We start from the raw sequence: 19978 nt of genomic DNA, 5'->3' as shown, positions 1-19978 counted from the left end.
TGATCGAGTGGTCCCGAAGGGATCAGTTATCAGTCATCAAAGAACAAAAAATCATATCATTGGCTGCACACCTCCATGATACAATCGCCGAAGACAAATGGGTGCATAAGCAAATGTGGTGAAGAAAGCTGATGGTGCCTGGCTATCAATATAGTGTCTGGGGTCTTAAAAGCTTGAAGGTGAACAAGCGGCCATCTAGCTCAAAAGCAACAAAGCCCACATGCAAGAAGCACACCAGCCTGTGCGATCACGAGGTGCCAAAGGCACCGGGTATAAGGCATCATCCAAAAAAAAAAAAAATACCATAGTGAATGAAGGGGGAAGTGCAGGGTGGAGACCCAAAGCTCATTTGTCGGCCACTGGAGATCCCCTCACAGAGGGGTCTAGGGGAGGAGATGAGTCAGTCAGGGTGCGATGTAGCACCGACGAAGAATATAGCTTTCCCCCAGATCCTGGATGCTTCCTCCCCCCCAACTACCATGATCCGAATTCTACCTTGCAAGACTAGATAGAGCAGAGGTTGTACACTGGTGCATATAGGAGCTGGAGGCACAGGGAATCCAGGGTGGATGATCCCTTCAGGACCAAGGGTGTGAGGGGCGATACTGGGAGAGTAGAAGGGTGAGTGGGTTGGAAAGGGGGAGCCAATTACAAGGATCTACATGTGACCTCCTCCCTAGGAGACGGACAACAGAAAGGGGTTGAAGGGAGACTCCGGATAGGGCAAGATATGACAAAATAATAAATTATAAATTATCAAGGGCTCATGAGGGAAGGGGGAGCAGGGAGGGAGGGGAAAAAAGAGGACCTGATGCAAAGGGCTTAAGTGGAGAGGAAAAGCTTTGAAAATGATTAGGGCAAAGAATGTACAGATGTGCTTTATACAATTGATGTATGTATATGTATGGATTGTGATAAGAGATGTATGAGCCCCTAATAAAAAAATATCATTGTTGATACCTTTTTTTTCATTTATGGCTCTTTTATTCAAAGTTTAGTACTTATTACTTTTTTTAACATTTTATTAGGGGCTCATACAACTCTTATCACAATCCATACATATACATACATCAATTGTGTAAAACATATCTGTACATTCTTTGCCCTAATCATTTTCAAAGTGTTTGCTCTTCACTTAAGCCCTTTGCATCAAGTCCTCTTTTTTCCGCTCCCTCCCCACTCCCCCCCATTGTTGATACTTTATTGCTTTTGTTGAACCTATTTTACACTTACTGTGCTGGTTTACTAAAGTTAAATGACTTGTCCTTTTACTTCTGTTTTTTATTTAAAATAAATATTTAAATACATTATCCCACTGATGTCTCAAGTTTTAGTAATTTTATTTTCATTTGTTTTGATTATTGAAACTCACCAATATCTTCTGCATTTTCCACCCTAGGCTTACACTCGAGTCAATCAGTTTTTCTGGTTTCTCAGGTAATAATTAGGTACCTTGGCTTATACTCGGGTCAGCTTATATTCAAGTATATACGGTAATTAAAGCATAGTGATTAATCACAAAATAATATGTAAATATATATTGTGAATTATTTATGGTGTTTGATGATTTTATGCGACCCCTGTGAAAGAGTCGTTCGACACACACCCCCCCCCCAAAGAGGTCATGACCCACAGGTTGAGAACTGCTGCTTTAGCAGCATGGAAAGTTAAGCCAATTCTTGCCTTTAACTAAGCAGAGACTACAGATTTTCCTCTAGTTACTGTCGCATTGCCCGTTCTGCACAGCCAGTCCAGAATCAGCTGTGGGGTGCCACCGCCGCCTGGTGTGATGGGACCCTGGTGACCTGCAGCATGGGCACACTGCTGACTGATAGCCACCCTCCCCCACAGGGCTCAGACTGCCAGAGCCAACAAGGGCCACCTCCCGAGGTCACATGACTATACCTCCTCCAGAGTGGCAGCTCAGTTGCCCCCAAAGCCAGACTTGGCAGAGGGGTCTACTCATTTCCTGGACCCAGTAAGACACATGCTTTCTAACCCCGGCAGGGTCTGGAGCCTAAAACCTATCACCCACTTGAAGTCACACAACCGTAACGTGGCTAGGCCACACGAGGCAGAGCCTCTCTGTGGATCCCTTCCTGCTCTGGGATGCAGGCCCCCTGCACTGAGCCATCCCGGCCCCTCACAGCCCAGGGCAGTCACCAGCACCAGGTCCCAGGACCCCCCAGCAGCAGCACAGACAAGACGGGCACGTCTTTCACACAGCCACATGAGATACTCAGACTCAAACCTGCGGCGGCAGCTCACGTACCAGTGTGAGCTCGGGGTCCTGCAGCCAGGGGGGCAGCTCGGCCGGCTGGCTCATAGCCTGGAACAGTGTCGCCCTCAGTGCACAGTAATTATCACCACGGACACGCCGGATGGAGGTGAATTTCTGAGCGACTTCCTCGTAGCCCTGAGGGAGAGTGTCAGAGAGTCCACAGTGGGTCACTGTTGCCTGCAGATGCAGGGACGCGTGGCTGTCCTGTGGGGAGAATGGCCAGGCCGTGCGCGTGGGGCACTGCAGCCACTTCAAAGCAATCATTACCACCACTCACTGAGCAAGGTAACACTGAGGGCTTGCCGACCCTCCTCTGTAATGAAGAGGCAGAGGGACGGAGGACATACTCCTTCCTACCTCCGTCCTAAGGAGGCAGGTCAAAGGCCAGGGTGCTAGGTACTTAAAGGATGTCTGCGTGTGGGGGCTGTTAACCCTAAGACAGGGAGACTGGGTGCCATTTTTGCTCAGGCTGGAGGTGAGATGGAGAATTGAACATGGGCTGTGACACATGCCATCACAGGAGACCGCCCTCCCCCTGGACGGTTCTGAAGCACGCAGAGAAAGACCACGGGAACCCCCGTGGCTGGTGCCCAGGCACTGATGGGCTAACTTCTCCAGCAGGGCATGTCCAGCCCTGAGCATACGTGGGCCCACCCCACCCACCAGGTGCACGCTTCCCCAAGATGCCCCCAGCCCAGAGGACCTTGGACACAGCATTTCCCCAAACTGGGGAGAGTCAACTTTGAGAAGTAAATCAGGGTTTATACACTGACTTTTCAAAGACTGCCCCAAATCCAAGGTCTGCTTGTAGACAAGCATGGCCTTTTAACCCCACCCGCACCCGCAGCTGTCATCAGCACTGGCCCCCACAGGGGCAGGTGGGAGGAGGCACAAAGGGACACTTTGCAGACGGGCCTGCAGTCAGGCCTGTCCTGGAGCGAAACCGACAGAGCGGAACCTGGTGTTAGCACAGGTGCCTGCGTGTGGAAGGGTGGGATGGCCCAGAAGACATCCTGAGGGACAGTTTTCAAGAGTCTGCTGGCTAAAAGCCATCCACCAGGGAGGCCGAGGCAGTGAACTTGCTGAGGACACGGCCGAGGAAGCACAGCTGAGACGCTGGCTTCCAGGTTATCTGCCAGGAGAGCGACATGAGGCAGGCCCAGCCGACAGAGAGGTTGGCCGGCACAGTCAGCACATGGCCACGGCAAGAGAGTGCTCTGGAGAAGGAGAGGCCCACATTCTTCATGCTGAGTCCCTATGGGGGCAGCCTGGCACAGCATGCCTGCCCCCCAGACCTTCAGGGTCTGAGTTGCCACCTGCTCTCAGAGCCATGAAGGTGGCAAGCCAGTGGCGTTCCACACAGGCATGAGGATGCGAGACCCCTGCTGAAGCATGCACCAGTTTTGGTAAACATGGGCAAGTGCATTCAAACATGGAAAGGGGGCGGGGATTGTAAATATTAACAAACACTTAAAAACAAAGGCTGAAAATATTTCTCTCAAAATGACAGGTACAAGTAAATTCAAACTTTAAATAATTCCAACAGGGGAGTGAACCAAAGATATGGTTTAGCTGTTCCCAAACACGGCCAAGTAGAAGGCTGGAAAGCCAGCAGCAGCGTGCCACACTGACCCTACACTGAGGAATGAGGGCAGGACACACACCTGTGGGGCACTGGGAGGCCTGCGGTCTGAGCAGGCTGGTCCGGGAGTTGGCTTAAGCATGGGGACTGGCCCCATCGGCCCCAACGAGTACAGCAGCACCACAGTGCAGGAGGCCCAGTGTATGTCACGGGGTGCGGGTTAGGAAGGCCCCTAGGACTCAAGGGCTAAAACCCAAACCCGGAGGGACAGTGGGACAGTGGAGGATGACTCGGCCCGCCCCTGCTGCCCTGTGGTTCTGCTGACAGCAGGTCAAGAGGAGCAACAGCTAGCCCAGTGCAGACGGGGAGTCATGCCCATGGCACACGGAACTTCAGCTCCCACTAACTTATGCTGACCATCAGTACAGGCCGGCCCCACTTACAGGGTGCTGCTTTCTGAGCTGTGGCCAGCCACACTCTGACCAGCTGTTGTAGGTGGTATGTCTCGTAGTAAGTGTGTACTACGTGGCAGCGTGTCATTTGCTGAGGTGACATTCTCAGATGTTCAAAGATGATACTGGAAATAAAAGGCATTAATAATGGACACACGCCACACACAGCTACTTCCCACTTATCCACATGGTTCCAAAGACCAGGTTTTGTTATGCAAATATCAGTGCTATACAAAAATGGAGGAAGACCATTACCAGTACACGACTGCCGACATGCTTCATTATGTAAGTGCCAGACTGCTGGGACTTAAAGCCCAGACAAGGTGACATGTAACCATCACAGTCAAAGTCACTCCAACCTTGTGGCTTGGCGTTTCTGCCAGCCATCCATCGTCAATGCTCTCAATAGTTGGATTTCCCCCACTACTGTTGTAAGTCTGACATATCAGATATCAGATAGATAAGTGAGGAGTAGGTGTACGCACACATGCTCAGGTTAAGTAGGAAATGACTCACGACACAGCCATCCGAATGCAAGCCCATCCTACACCCAGGACTGCCAGCACTGGGACTCGAAACAAGTCCCTTACCCGTGGGGTCTGTTGCCTCATGTCTAAAGTTAGAACAGCAACACTTAAGTCGTCTAGTGACGGCCATCTTAGCTAGCTTCTGAAAGAGCAGAGGACAGGCGTCTGACATGTGTGCGGACGCACTTGCAGTACCTTTTTCATGCAGGTCGCTTTCTGCGTCTTTCCCCTCCATTCTTTCTGGCAGTAGTCCATGATGGCCATTTCTGGAGCCACACTCGGCCGGAGCTCTGCCAAGGAATCCAAACGAAAGACAGGAACGTAAAGCACCGCCAGGACACCAGCCCAGCTTCCCCGGATCTCCCTTCCTGCCTCACTGCCGCCAAGGCAGACTCGCCCACCAACCACACCCTGGGCCGGACACCACCGCCTCTGTCCTGGATCCCATGGGAGAGGAATGACCCCACAGGTCAGCTACCTCCATCATGCCCAGGCACGGAGTGAGGTCCTCACCTACAAGGCCCGCCTGGCCTCAGCTTCCACACGGGGACTGCCCACACGGGGACTGACACTGCTCCAGCCCCACCCGGAGCCCTCCCAGGCCTTCCCCGGAGGGCTGCTCCCTCACTCCGAGCGGGTCTCTGCCCGAGTTCCCAAGCCCTCGATCCTAACATCTCACGTGCACACAGGCCTGCATTCTCTGTTCCCCTCGCGATGCCTTGGTTTTCTTCTTAGAGCTTATCTCTGTTTCTCATCTACAGTGCTCCCTTCACCCTCCACCCCTCAGTGAGGCTTCAGCTCCTTGAGGGCAGGGGCTTGTTTGGCTACTCTCAGCTACTTACAAGTGCCCGGCCTACAGGTGTCTGTGAAAACTTCCTTTACCTAATCAAAGACGGAATCGTCTAAGGTACGAGAAAACACATTTAAGATTTTGTGCCTCCATTACACAAAGACAACACCTGTCTATCCAGCCCCGGTCCCACAGGGCACTACCTGTGAATGAAATGCTTGGAGCGCTAGCCAGTCATTCAACTAGTCACACATCCTCGAAATCAGAGTCGACGTATGACCAGACAAAGGACACAGTGAAGAGGGGCTGCCAGGTTGTGCCTGCTGAACCTGCAAGGTTGGAGGTGAGGAGCAAGGCTGAGTCGCATGCACAGCCATGAAGTGTGTGTGTGTGCGTGTGTGTGCACTTGCATGCGCGCTAGCTAGGGCATGTGAAAAGGAGCACATGAGTTTTAGGAAGAGAGTGGGGTGAACTAGTGGACCCAGCCTGACTTCCTTTTCCAAAAGATGTATATGGCCGCCCGGAAATTAAACTAGACACACAGAAATAACATACGATGATTTATTACTGAGGAAGAGGTTCATAAAAGGAAAATGTTATCTTTAAGCACATTCAACAAGCATTACTGAATGGCTAATCGGTGCCAGCTGATGAACTGGAGGCTGGGGACTCGCAGCTGAGACAGGGGGCATGGTCTGTCCTTAGTGGCTCTGGCAATGGCTGGAGGAGGAGGCAGCAGCAGCGGCAGCTGAGGGGCAGGGCACACAGAGACCCCTCTTTGTAGGTTAGGAAGATCAGCAGATAGAACCTGTTCGCTATAGATTAGTAAACAAGCACACGTCCTATCAGCCTGGGGTCACCCCTGCAGAAGAGGAAGATCCAAGGAAAAGCCCCACTCCAACTTGCAGGGACCCTGTAGGACGCTGAACTGTCCCACCGGCACGGCTGTGCACCCTATGGAAGCAGACAGCCTCTGCTCTCTGCCAGAGTCGTGGTGAGTAAGAACTGCCCACCTCTCTCGGCTGCCAAGAGCCTCAGCCACTGTGCCACCAGGATCCTAGCAATTCACAGCCACAAAAAAGGCCAGGCCAATCTGGAGGGAAAATAGACCCTCTGAATGGATAGAAAGGAGAGGAAAACACAGACAGGCAGCAATCTCCAAAGAGCCGGCTGAGCACCTGGCAGCACGGTCAGAGTCATAGGAAAGGGAACAGAGCGGCTTCTCAGGGACAGCAGCCACACCCATCACGAAGGCCGACCCGGCCGACTGAGAGGCTGGCAATTCAGACCCACCCAGCAGCTCGGGAGGAGAAAGACCTAGAATTCAACCTCTGTAAAGAGGAAGCCAAAACACCAAAGGAGTCACTTAAGTCACTGAGTCAATTTCCACCCATAGCAACCCTACCGGGCAGAGTCAAACCACTCCACAGGGGTTTGCAAGGCCAGGGGGCTTGAACTGCCAACCTTGCATTTCAAAGCCCAACACTTAACCCACAAGGGCACCAGGGCTCATGTCTATAGAGACTGCAGTCTGAGAAATCCTACAGGAGAGCTCTTCTCCACCTGTTGAGGTGGCTATGAATGGGCATCGACTCCACAGTACAAAATCAACTCCAAATTGGGACAGCCCGACCTGGCTCCTGCATGAGGCCAGGCAAACCGTGTGTGACAGGGCGTGGTGGGTGGGGAGAAGAACACAGACCCTGGGTCAGGAAACCGAGAGGGAACAAACAAGTGTCCCTGAGCACAAGGTCTCACTCTTTCTTGTCATGGGAGCCCTGTGGCCATCAGCACACGGAGGTGCAAGCCAGTTTCTCAACAAGCCCTTCAGTCGGAAATGAGATGGGCTTCAAGCACCACCGCTGGCTCTGAGCAGAGAAGGAAGTCCACATGGAGAAGGGTGGTACCCAGACACCACACAGAACCCCCTCACAGCTGCAGACGAGAGGTGGACAGGAAGAAGGTGGGAGAAGAGTGGCAGGAAGGTTCCAGAACCTCAGGACACCCCTCTGTCCCCCAGCAGACTCCGGTGACAGGGCCCAGCTGGGCGAGGAGGACCAGCTGCTTAAGGAGCTCTGGGAAGTGCACCCCGGTGGAAGAGCAGTGGCCACAGTAACCAGTAAAGGCGCTATCAATGAAACTGCCGAACGTACCTGACGGCCCGCTTTCATGGATGAGTAGTTCCTTCTCCTTCTCGATTTCATCCGCAGCTCGGTACAGGTCCTCCTCGCTGAAATCACACCGAAATCAGACAAGTCGACAGCGCACCGCACTGCCATCCCTCCTCCCACCACAGATGGGATTTATGAGACACGCCGGCTGTCTGTGGCTCTTTTCCACTTCCAGGGTCTCCCTAAGTGAGCCTGTCTATGACTTCAACTTGACTCAGTCCCATGGCCTCTTTCCCAGGTCTACTGCCACCTCCTGAACAGGTCCCCAGGGACACACAGTCCACTACACGCTCCCTGGGGACGCAGGCGCCTGCCAGCCCTCTGTGTGGCCAGAAGCCCATTTCATAGCAACGACTGGAGGTAACAGGCCAGGAGATCACCAGTTTTTCCAAGTCACACTGGACCCCCCACCCCACACGTCCAGCAGTTTCAACAGCTGCCACGGCTGCTCATGGCTCTCACTCATTACAAGAGCCATCTAAAGATGGGAATGGGATCTATGGAATGATATATGTATTAACTCTCAAGTATTAAGATAAATAACTAGGGGTGGAAATGTTAGCAGAGTTGCTCTGAAGGAACTGCCAACACTAAGCAGGTTAGAGCACAAGGAAGGACTCTATTGTGTAGACATGCGGCCCCGTGCGTTCTTACTCAGTGGCTGAGCCCATTCTCCTGTCGGGGAGCACTTTGTCTGTGGTTGGTTGGTGAGCCAGCAAGCAGAAGCAGAGACAAGCAGTTACCCAGGGCTGTTGGGGGAGCTGGGGGAGGGCTGGCCAGCAGACAGCAAACGGGTTATAGATGTCGAAGTCACCGTTGCTTTTCATATTCCACAGGCTTGTCTCTGGAGCAGCGCTCTGTCCCTGCCTCAAACGAATTTGGACCCCTAGGTGCCAAAGGAGCCCTGGTGGTGTGGTGGGTTAAGCAGTGGGCGGCTAACTGTGAGCGAGGTCAATGGTTCACACCTACCAACTGCTCATCGGAAGAAAGATGTCCACTCGGAAACCTTAAGGAAACCTGAAGGAGCAGTTCTACTTCTAGGGTCACTGTGCGTGAGAACGGGCTGGATGCAGCCAAGGTGGAAAATAGGATGGCCCCCTTCTCCCATGATGACAACGACAGGGACAAAAACACCAGCTCTTGCTGCTGCGCTGTGCCTGCCACAGAGCGCCAACCGAGGGAGGGGGCGGGAGGAGCAGGATGGGCCCCACAATGGGGACGGGGAGATAAACTGGAAGACAAGCTCCAGAAAAGTTCAGGGGCTGGACGCTCTCTGCCATCACAGATTACATGCAGAGCAGAGCTGAACACAAGGAACTGGCTACGCAGTCGCAGTTCCCATGATGCGCCCATCCCGTACCACCTTCCACCCCACCCCGTCAGGCCTTGGGGCTCCAGATGCAGGACCACAAAGAGAAGGTGCCAGACTGAGAACATGGAACAGGACACGTCCCACTAGCAACTGGTGTAGGACGCACACAGCAGGGTTTGGGGAAGCGGGGTGCGGACAGTCAGACTGGGCAGGAGCCTAGCCCAGGCCGTCGCCCACAGCACCAGCCGGACCACCACCGGTTTTCCCCACATCACCCAACAGTGCAGAACCCAACCCTGCAGCTGGCCATGCCCTCTGCCCGGACAGCTCAGGCCCAGCCTGCTCACACCTAACCTGAACGCGGCACGCTGCCTGCACAACCCTGCACAGGTGTGGCTGGTGTGACGGCGAGAGCTGGGCTCAGCTATCCCTCTCCTCCACTCAGCCCTGACCAACTGGACTGGGGCCTCGGAGCTAAAGTACTGACACCTCCCGCCCCCATAAAAAGGCTAGCAAAAGCGTTCATTCCAGGGCACTCACACCCATGGGACACAGCACTCAAGGCAGGTATTGTCCGCACTGCCGGTCTCAAATGCCCCGGTCCACCCGATGTGCAGCCTCTCCCGCTGCCCCAGAGGGTGTGAGCACCAGGGTATGAAGGGACAACCTCAGGGAGCCGGACTTTCTGCGGGCCCTGACTCCAGGGAGATTGCAAGTAAAAGGTGTGATGTCACCTGGGCACAGTGCCAGGGCTGAAACATACAGAAACCCGATTCACAGCAGCCATGGCTCAGATACCTAAAATAAAGGGTGACTGGCGTGCATGGCAGTTCCTCCTGGCCAGCTTAGTGATATCGCCCTGCCACCTTGTACTCAGTCTGCCTCCCCAAGCCCAGCTCAGAGCAAGAGGGCGAGTCCAATGCCTCCCCCACAGACTTGTCAATGGAGCCCGCCTTCCCTAACATGCTGATCAGAAGCAAGTCTCCAGGCAAGCAACTCCACCCCCCTCACCCTTCCAGCCTGTGTCTTTGGAGTCACAGTGGAGAAGATGGATGTGACCTATGTGGTTCCCCTTCCAATTGTGGGATCCAGCCGTCCACCAATCTATGTTCTTATAGAGGCCCTTCGGGAGACTCCAAGGTTGCCCCACCCACACAGGGTTCTAATGTCCTAATCTTTCACGTTGAGCAGGCTCTCGGTACAGCCACCCATTTCAGCAAATGGCAGAAGGACAGGAGGCAAAAAGGAAAGAAATCAGCAGAACCAACAGCAGAGCTCGGCAGAGGGGAGATGATCAGACACAAAGAGTAGCGCTCAGAGCACACCAAATGGAACCTGACCAAAGCCCCGAGCAGGTCCCAGCAATGGGGGCCACATACAGTCTCTGCTCAGATTTGGGCAAGAGTATCCACCAACTAACTGCCTTGGTCAACAGACACCAGCGGACATTGTCCTCTGGCCTTGCAAGGCCACTCTGAGAACAACCCCGGTGAGAAGTCTTTAAGAGGTGAAGGAAGGTCAGGCAGTCTGATTGCACAGGAAGCCGCTAAACAACCCGAAGATGCAGCTAACCAAAAGGCAAGCACTCACACACACACTCAGGTGTATGCGCGCACATGGGCAGTTTTTAAGAGAAAAAAAGGGGGGGGACACAAAATGATGCAATTCTTCCCAAACGATTTCCCCAATCAACTTTTGAGTTAGCATTTTGCGTGTCAGAAGACACAGCGATAAATATTATCAAGAAAGCTGAAAAGACTGAATGAAATGACATGTACGGTTAAGGCTCAGAAAGAATTACAGGCTCAGGATGTTTACGGAAAGGGAGGCAGTGGAGCACACAGGGTAAAGGGGATATTCCCATGATAAGGGAAAGCCACCCTCACTGAGCCATCCAGGCACTGGACAAGGGGGGCGGGGGGCATGTCCACTCCGGCACATCAGAGGTCCACAGTCTTGCTGCTCTTCAAAGCAAAATGTCCTTCCACAAACAGTAAAGGAGGCTTGAAACAGAATGAAGAACGCAAGCAATGCTAACACCTTAGGAAAAATAAGTAAATTTAGGACAATTTGTTTCAAAATATCCATTTAAGAATTCTCACAAACAAGATTCACTCCTTTACTCTTCAGCTAGCAAGTCCTTCCTTCTTCTTTAAGCAGGTCACACATGAGGCTAAATGAGTTATGTGATGCACACACTAAATTACAGCGGATACTATCTGCTCCGAAGACCGACACAGCAAATGTCTGCTGTCCGGCAGCCCTTGTACAACAGATAGGCCACTGCCCACTCTGTGCCATCCTCACCACTGCCACGTTCAGCTGAGTGGCAGCCACTGGGTCAACCCACTCGCTGAGGTCCTTCCTCTCTCACTGACCGCATGATTTCCCAAATCTGAGGTCCTTGTCCTTCCACAGGTAGGTCTTTACCTGATAACATGTTCAAAGCAAGTGAGATAAAGTCTTGCCAGCCACACTTCTAAGGAACACTTGGGGGGGTACTTCTTCCGTGGCAGGTGTGGTCAATCTTCTGGCCGTCTGTGGCACACTCAGTGTTCTTCATCAACCGCCTCCTGCACACGCATCCACTCTTCTCCCGTCTTCCTTGTTCATTCACCAGCTGTTGCGTACATATGAAGTGACGGCAAATATCGTGCTTGGGTATCTTTAAAAACAAACTCTAACGAGATCTTTTACAACAGATTTGCCTGATGTAACGTGGCCTTTGATCCCCTTGACGGCCGCTTCCCCGGGTGTTGCTGGTTGTGGATCTGATTCTCATGAAGTTGCTGACTGGACCAGTTATGAAGATTTTCATTTTCTTCATTGTGAGACGTCCTGCCTACTGAATACTACAGTATTTGAAGTGTTTCAAGTCCTCCTGGCCTTCAGCAAGCAAGGCTGTGTCATCTGCACATCGTTACGTTGTTAATGAGTCCTCCTTGAATTCTGATGCCACCTTCTTCGTGTAGCCCAGCTCTCAGATTATGCGCACAGCACACAGACTAAGAGTGGTGAGAGGAGACAAGCCGGATGCACACCTTTCCTGATTTTAAGCCAAACAGTGTGCCCTTGTTCAGTCCACACAACTGCCCCTTGGCCCATGCACAGGTCCTGCATGTACTGCTGCAAAAGCTTCTCGATTATCGTCAACATCAGTTACTTGCATGTGATATTTTTATATCATCCCATAATTTACATATCCTGTTAGAAAGGGCATGAATATGGATCTGACTGGCTGGATAGTTGTCTTACAAGTTCCTCAGCTTTGACCAGTGAGCACTTTCAGCACTGTATGCTTATGAACACAGCTCAGGGGATATCCTGTCAATTCCCAGTCTTCTTTTCCACGAATGACTTAATGCAGCTTAGATTTCTTCCTTCGACACTACTGGTTCTTGACTAAATGCTACCTCCCAAAATGCTTGCACATCAATCAGTTATTTTGGTACCATGACTGTGTACTTCTCCTATTTCCTTTTGACCCTTCCTGTATCAATAGTTTGTGTACAGAATCTCCCAGTATTGCAGCTAGAGACTTGGCTTATGCCTCGGTTCTTGCAGCTGGAGAAACACTAAGTGTGTTCTTCCCTTCTGATCTGCTGACTCCAGGTGTGCCCATTTCATCATAAAAGTTGTCTTCTCAAGTTGCCCTTCAAAATCTTCTGTGCAGCTGTTTTACGTCACGTCTTCCACTTGGCTTGCTTACTCTACATTCAACAGCAAGTTTCAGGTTCTCTTGACATACATATTGATCTTTACTTTCCTTGTCTTTTTTTTTAACCTTTTTCTTTCTTTACCTGTGATGTCTTCCTACAATTCATCTGGTCTTCAATCGTTACTGTTTGACGCAGCCGCTCCATTCTTCAGATAGTCTCTAAATTCAAGTGGGATAGGCTGCAGGCCACACTTGCCTCTCAGGGATCTGTCTGAACTTTCTTCAGATCCAACTTGAACTTACATGAACATTGATGTTCTGTTCCATAATCAGTCTGTGGCCTTGTTCTGACTGGTAATACTGAACCTCTCCATCCTCTCTTCCTACAGATGTAAGACTGGGTATTCTATCTAGCAAGTTCCCCGAGTATATCCAGTGACCGAGTCACTGGCTTTACAAAAGTTCTTTCATGCATTAGCTAACGTTGTTGCTATCACCAAGGCTGTAATTTCCAACTACCAAATCTTGGTTTGGTGTCCCGGTGGTGTGGTTGGTTACAAGTTAAGCTGCAACCCACAAGGTCATCAGTTAAAAACCACAGCTGCTCCATAGGAGAAAGTTGAGGCCTACTACTCCTGTAGTTAGTCTCAGAAACTCAAAGGTGCAGTTCTACTCTGTCCTACAACAGGGTCACGATGAGTCAGAATTGACATAATGGCAGATTTTGTTTGTTTCATGCTTGGTTCTAACTTTCCCATTTCAATGACCACTAATTATCTCCAAAGGCTTTCTATCCCCATAGAGTAGTTCCAGTCTCAGAAAGTCACAGGGGCAGTTCTACCCTGTTCTAATGGCGTCACTGTGTGTTGGAATTGACTCACTGTGAGTTTCCATTGGAAGCCTCGTCTTTCTCCTTTGGAGCAACTGGTGGTTTCAAACTGCTGACTTGTGGCTAACAGCCCAATGAGTAACCACTACTAACCACCAGGGCTTATCCAAACTCCCCTTAGTCCCCTAACAAGCTAAACGGATAATGGTTTTGTTTAGCTCCGTGATTTAAATCCTGCCATTCAGACTTGGCCTGTCCGGAAAAACTACGGCCTAAAGAGTGGCAAGGCAGTGCCAAGTGGGGTGACACCAATGGACCTGCCCACACAGCCACAGGAAGGGCAGAGGGCACTCAGCTCCACGTTCCTCCACCACTCAGCGGTCGTGGAGATGGGTGAACAACACACCAGAGGTGGGAAAGTACCAGCATGCTGGCCAAAATTCCACCCTTCTTCCCCATGACTGACTCTTGCTATGATGTGTGTCTTCCAGAGGTCCCTGGGGACAATCTAGTCACCTGCAACAATGAGGTCAGAGTCTCAAGACCTCGGGAACAGGCTCTCCAGCTCCTCTGGAGGGACCAGCTACTACTCTCACATCCAGCATCCTTCACCGCATCCTCCAGGCACCTCGTGATGTGCAGTGGGACAGCAACGTCCAGGAAGAAGGTGCCAGAATTTTTATTCACAGGCACTGTGAGAAGCCACAGCTTTTATCAGAAATTCATCTCTAAACAAAAGTAACAACGAGGCTGCCTTCAATTTCAAAGGGGCTCAGAGACATATGCTCACACTCAAGCTTTGTCCTGGACCCTAGATCCAAGCCCTGCCCCACCATCGGACACACGGGAAGGACCAAGGGGTAGGTTCTCGTCACTAAGATTTCTGGTCAGGACACCAATGGCAGAGGAGGATTATCTTGGTCCTCAAGGGGCTCAGTAAGAATTAGCTGAGCTGACAGCAAGATGCGAGCACAGCACACGTGTCACACGTTGGGGCAGGGTGGACAGGGACCGACAGTGTAGACCTCCTGCCAGGACAGCGTGTTAAGCAGAGTCAATTACATCTGACCTAAGATTTCTTCAAAGGGAACCCTAAGTCACTTTATGAGTCATCCTCAGGGCTGTCCAAAGGAGGCTGGTATCCTCAGGAGATTTAGAAAGCAGCGTGTCTGTGTGATGTTTATGGCTCTCTTCCCCCCAGCTTTCTTCCTCAAGAAAATGGGGTGAGCTGAGTCCCAAAGAACTAGCCTCTGATTGTCCAAATCAAACTGACTGCCATCACGTTGTTTCTGACTCATATCAGCCTTATAAGACAGAGTAGAACTGCTCCCTGGGGGGAGGGGTGCACAGTCTGAGCCCGCATACCTTTAAGGCAGCAGACAGTCTCATTTTTCTCCTTCAGAGCAACCGGTGGGTTCAAACTGAGTGTAACCCACTGCGTCACCCAGGCTCTTATTGTACTCCCTAGGAAATGAGCCATCCCTTCCCATACCCATCACCTCACCCTTCAAACAAAGAGCCGCATCCCAAAATGCAAACCGGCTGAAAAGCTGGCTCTGATCCCAATGCCGGTCACTGCCCACGGAATTAAAGATGACTCCTTGGAATAAAATGTCTCAATCGTACAGTGCTGCCTATTTCCAGGCACAAATACAATGGGGGCTTCGAAGAGTTTCTGGAAAAAAAGGGACTACGAGATCATGGAATTTCTTTACAAACTCCCCTGTGTACTTCATTCAACTCCCACCTGAGACAAACACAGCTCTCTGGGTGGGAAGGAGGGCCTTGATGCCAACAGCAGAAACAAAAAGATGAAGCAGTGCGCTAAGGCCTCAGCTGAGGGATGACATTAGTATCTGAATTTACTCTTACCTGTTAGGCTGTTTTGGAATTCAGGCAGCACTTTCGGGTAAAGGGATGGCTACTAACTGCAAGATCAGCGGTTCAAATTCACTAGCTGTCCCACAGGAGAAAGATGAAGCGGTCTACTCTCATAAAGAGCTGCAATCTCAGGAATACACAGGGGCAGCTCTGCTCCGCCCTATAGGGCCGCTATGAGTAGGGATTGACTCAGTGACCGTAGAAGAGGTGTTCGTGGGGGCATGAGACTGCACAGACTGACATGGAAGGGTCATGCATGCATTACACTGAGACGATGCCAGCAATGTTTCCACAGGGAAGTACAGCACCGAGAAAAAAATCACAAAGTGAACACGCTTCACGGCCCACATGCTGCTGAGCCAGGAAAAATGGAGATAATAGATGAGAAAATCCAAGGTCAAAGATTGATGCACAAAGCGATCCGTCAGTATCGGATCTGTTCTCACTGTTCTTGTCTGGTTTCACCCACTTTAGGAGCTCAGCAGGGAATGAGATAACCAAAGGCAACAAAGGCAGGAAGAAAAAGGCATGGGGCTGCTATTTAAATACACCACAAACTCAAGTATCTATGGGGGGGAGGGCAGGGGGACAAACGCGTGACGTTTGTCCTCATGAAAAAGCATGATCCTAAGTAGTATGGCTGAGGAAGCGAGAGGGGCCGGTGAAGACTCCCTGCAGACCACAGGGCATGGGGCTGTACTCATGAGCTTAAGAGTTGTTGGGTGTGGAGGACGAGCAGCTGGGTGGGAGTTTTCAACCCTCTCAGATCTAAGTCTATAGTTTTACTGCCACACAAACTTCATCAGGAAAGAGCGCTCCTTCCCACCTGGTCCCACATCCCCAAGAGCTCTGACTCTGGGAAGCATCAAACCAAAAACACTGCCGCCAAGTCGATCCCGACTCATACCAACCCTATAGGAGAGGGTAAACCTGCCCCTGTGAGTTTCTGAGGCTACAAATCTTTGCCAGAGTAAAAACCTCACCTTTCTCCCACAGAACGGCTCATGGTTTTGAACCACTGACCTTTGGGTTAGCAGCCCAATGCATAACCCACTATACCACCGGGCTCTCCCCTGGAAGCAAAACGAGTAGCAAAGTTTGCCATGATTCCACCTGCAGGCTTCTGGAAGCACAGTTTGGTGTCAATGTTTCTGCCTCTCTTGGCACTGTTCAGCCAAGGCACAGGGACAGCATCTAAGGGGGGGGGGGGGTGTAGGGTATGCAGGGAGTGAGGAAGCAGGCATGGACAGACAGGGTCATCACCAACCACCAAGGCTAGAGGAAGATGCCAGCAATCAGCGTGTGGCTGGGGCGGAAGTGCAGACTCTCCAACTTAGTCCAGACAAGGGGCTGGGGTAGGTCTCAGGTTAGAACCCACCTCCTAAGAACAAAGTCCCGGTGATCTCCTTCCCAAAGGTCACTGCCTTGAACACCCTGTGGTGCTAAGTTCTCCTCAGATGCCCATGGGGTCCCAACACTGAATGGAATCAACAACAACTGTCCTTGGGGTGCTGTTTTGTGGTTATTTAAACGACTGGTGACAGTATACAAAGTTGAGATATCTGGATTATTTAAATATTGAAGCTCTAGCAAAGACAGGCTGGACTACAGGGGCACAAGCTCTATTCAGCCCCTACCCCCACCCCCCACCACTCCCACCCAGCTGCACTCAGAGATGACCTGCCTCACTCTCCAGGTGACTGTTAGCCCACCCCCTGTGAACAATACCATCTTCAATAAAAGGCAACTACAAAAGAACTACGCACACAAGGGTTACTACATTGTATCTGTTATGAAATAAAACTGTATCTGAGGCCTCTAAACTCCTCCTTGGGATATGGAACATGCCTTACAAGCCAATTTTCACTCGAAGGCACCTGTCAAGCCATTTAAGGAGTCCTGGCGGTGTAGTGGTTATGCACGGGGCAGCTAAGCGCAATGTGAGTTCAAAACCACCAGCAGTGCAGGAGAGTGGTGCAGCTTTCTACTCCTGTCAAGAACCCACAGGGGCGGTGAGTTTGACTTGATTTTGGAGTCAAGCTGCTTATAAGCGATCTTGTCTATCTTGGTATTCTAAGTGTGCCTGGCGCCTCAGGGGAATTCCCACAGCTCCAGCTTTCTACAATCCACCCTTCCCCCACCCACCCAGTCCATTGACTTAGCCAGCACGGACGTTCCTATTTAAAAATTACAGGGGGTTGGAGGATGTGAAGTCTCTGACAGGTGGGGGCTGTCATCATGCACTGACTTGCCTTCCCAGAACCAGCGCTACGTATGTGGCTCAGTTTTCATGTGACTGCCACAGAGGCGACCCTATTTTCTTCCCAAACTGGTTTGGGGGATAGCTCGACTGGGAGTAAGCGTTGAACTAAAACGCTCCTCTCTCGGGTTTGTCCGGGGCGTTCTGTAACTTCACAGATGGGCAGATGTCACTGTGTCCCCCGAACTGAGGGGCCCTCCGGAAGACGTTAGTACCCGAGTTCTGCTATGTGTCTTCCACCTTCTCTGAGTCGTGGACGACGGAACTTGAACCTGAGGATGCCCGGGACCGAGGCGCCCCACCCCTGCGGTCCTCGGTGGTCGCCCGCCCCAGGTCTCCAGGGGACCCCGCTCGCCGCCCTCCCGCCCCGGGCACTCACTGCTCCGCCGGGCACCGCGTCGCGGGCCGGGGTTGCCCGCTGGCTGCCACGGCGCCCGCCTCCCGCGCCGACTTCTCGGCGCAGCTTGTGCCCGGCCACGCTCCGGGCTGAGGCATGGCCCCCCGACTCATGCGGCCGCCGCCGCACGGGCTCCGAGCGGTCCCAGCCCTCCTGCCCCGCGCCCGTCACCGGCAGCCACCACTAGGCTCCCAGTGCCTTCCCGACGTCCGCAGGGCGCTTCCGCGTACGTCACCGCGGCGCGCCGGGCCCGACCCAGGGGGCGGAGCCAGGGGGCAGCGAAGCCGCGGCGCGGCGCCAACGCCTGCGCGGTAGAGCCGCCCTCCACTGCGCATGCTCCGCCCGGCACCGCCGCCCGCGCGCGCGCGCTCTCTCCTGAACTTTGCAGACAGGCCCGGCGCCGGCCGGGATGTACGCGCAGCGGCGGGAGAGGGCTGATGGTTCCTCTCTCGGAGCCTGCAATGGTTTAGTAGAGCAAATGTGAAGGGGGAATTTGAAGAAACATCAGAGATCAGAAGGAGAAATAATTTGTCTCTGGACGTGACGCTCTAAAGATAGTGATTGGTGGATGAAGAGGACGTGCCTCAAGCTAGGAACGAAAGGAGGAATGAGTTGGCAAGGTGCCAGTTCGGGAACCTGCAAGTAGTTCAAAATGGCACTTGCAGGCACGGGTTGCAGGTGATGGCACCGGCAGGGGTTCAGGTCGGTGCCCTTGACTCAGCAACACTACGAAGGAATGAACCCCTACCCGTCCTGCACCCTCCTCACACGACTTCCTATGTTTGAGCCTATTGTTGCAAGTAGCAAGGCGTTGAGAGGTGAAAGTGGAAGAGCAATGTGGAGACCAGATCACGAGGACCCAACGTACAGAGCGAGTGCACGCTGCCTTTTTAATATAGATTCGACAACTGATTGCAATGGCCACATAGAAATCATAATATTCATGATTAAAGAGTGTATTAAGGCAGTTACAATGGAAGTAAGAAATGCTCAGCATATATACCGTTGTTCATCTGAACATGTTAAAAAGTTATTTCAGGGCTGCTAACAAATGCACAAAAAGCATGCCACTCTGCTGAAACCCTCAAGCGAAAGGCATTCATTTAGTTTTAAGTTCCATGGGACAGGGAGCACAGCTCCCTGAATGAAGTGCCCAGAGGCTCCCCACTCCAGTAAGCCTTAGCCTGCAGATATTCAGCTCCACTACATGGATCAGCAAGCCCAGCTTCCCCAGTTATGTGTCACAAGCTCGCCTCCTGCCCCAAAGCAGTAGAGTGTCCTTGCTCTGTGGGCTGGAATCCTACCACTCTGTTTCCTGCTCTGTCTCTTGGTTCTGCTGCAGTTGCACCTCTGATTTCACAACTGTCTCATGGATCTTGGAGGTTCACTGTGTAGGGATCTTGGGGTCCAGAAGATGCACTACCACTGCTGGCTCTTGCTGGTAGTGAGATTTCCCTCCTCCGGCTTCTCAGAGGACTAGTTTAATAGACAGCAGGATGGCCAAATACTCGCAGGTGAATCCCATCAGTGTCTTCCCACCCACTTTCTTACCCAAACTCACGCAGGAAAAGATCATTTGGTGGGAACTGGGAGATTCTGCTAGAAAAGCCACATTAAACAATGCACTGATCCTGTGGTTTATATTAACCAAAGTTTCTTTTTCTTTCTTAATCCCTATTGCACATAGGACGTGTGAATAATTGCTAACATTATATCTTAAAATTTAAGCTGCAGGATATTAAAGGCTGAGGAATAATATCATACAAGGACTTTGCAGCTCTGAGGAGATTGATCAGTATGACTGTTTGAAGGATGTATTATGTGGAGGTATGACTTTC

The 19978-nt window shown here is 51.8% G+C and overlaps 1 protein-coding gene across 7 annotated transcripts in view; it reads right to left on the bottom strand.

Annotated features, from left to right (window-relative positions):
- The window catches only part of OTULIN (OTU deubiquitinase with linear linkage specificity), a 48305-nt gene extending 29948 nt beyond the window's left edge, over positions 1 to 18357 (bottom strand). For 4 of the 7 annotated variants that reach the window (XR_012782817.1, XM_075540876.1, XM_075540874.1 and 1 more), the window contains exons 1-4: positions 18123 to 18357; positions 7786 to 7862; positions 5038 to 5132; positions 2252 to 2416 (exon numbers count right to left, since the gene is read on the bottom strand). Coding sequence is in view for 6 of the 7 variants with exons in the window: in XM_075540876.1 (XP_075396991.1) it covers positions 2252 to 2416; positions 5038 to 5132; positions 7786 to 7862; positions 18123 to 18253 (468 nt within the window). In the remaining variant the exon portion in view is untranslated. The remainder of the gene's footprint in view (positions 1 to 2251; positions 2417 to 5037; positions 5133 to 7785; positions 7863 to 18122) is intronic. The other 3 variants (XM_075540878.1, XM_075540875.1, XM_075540879.1) reach the window with 1 other exon arrangement.
- Between the last annotated feature and the right edge of the window lie 1621 nt (positions 18358 to 19978).

Source organism: Tenrec ecaudatus, chromosome 2 (genome assembly GCF_050624435.1).
Source record: "Tenrec ecaudatus isolate mTenEca1 chromosome 2, mTenEca1.hap1, whole genome shotgun sequence".
Lineage (NCBI taxonomy): Eukaryota > Metazoa > Chordata > Mammalia > Afrosoricida > Tenrecidae > Tenrec > Tenrec ecaudatus.
The sequence above is the reverse complement of the archived record's forward strand: the minus strand, read 5'-3'. Positions and strand labels throughout refer to the sequence as shown.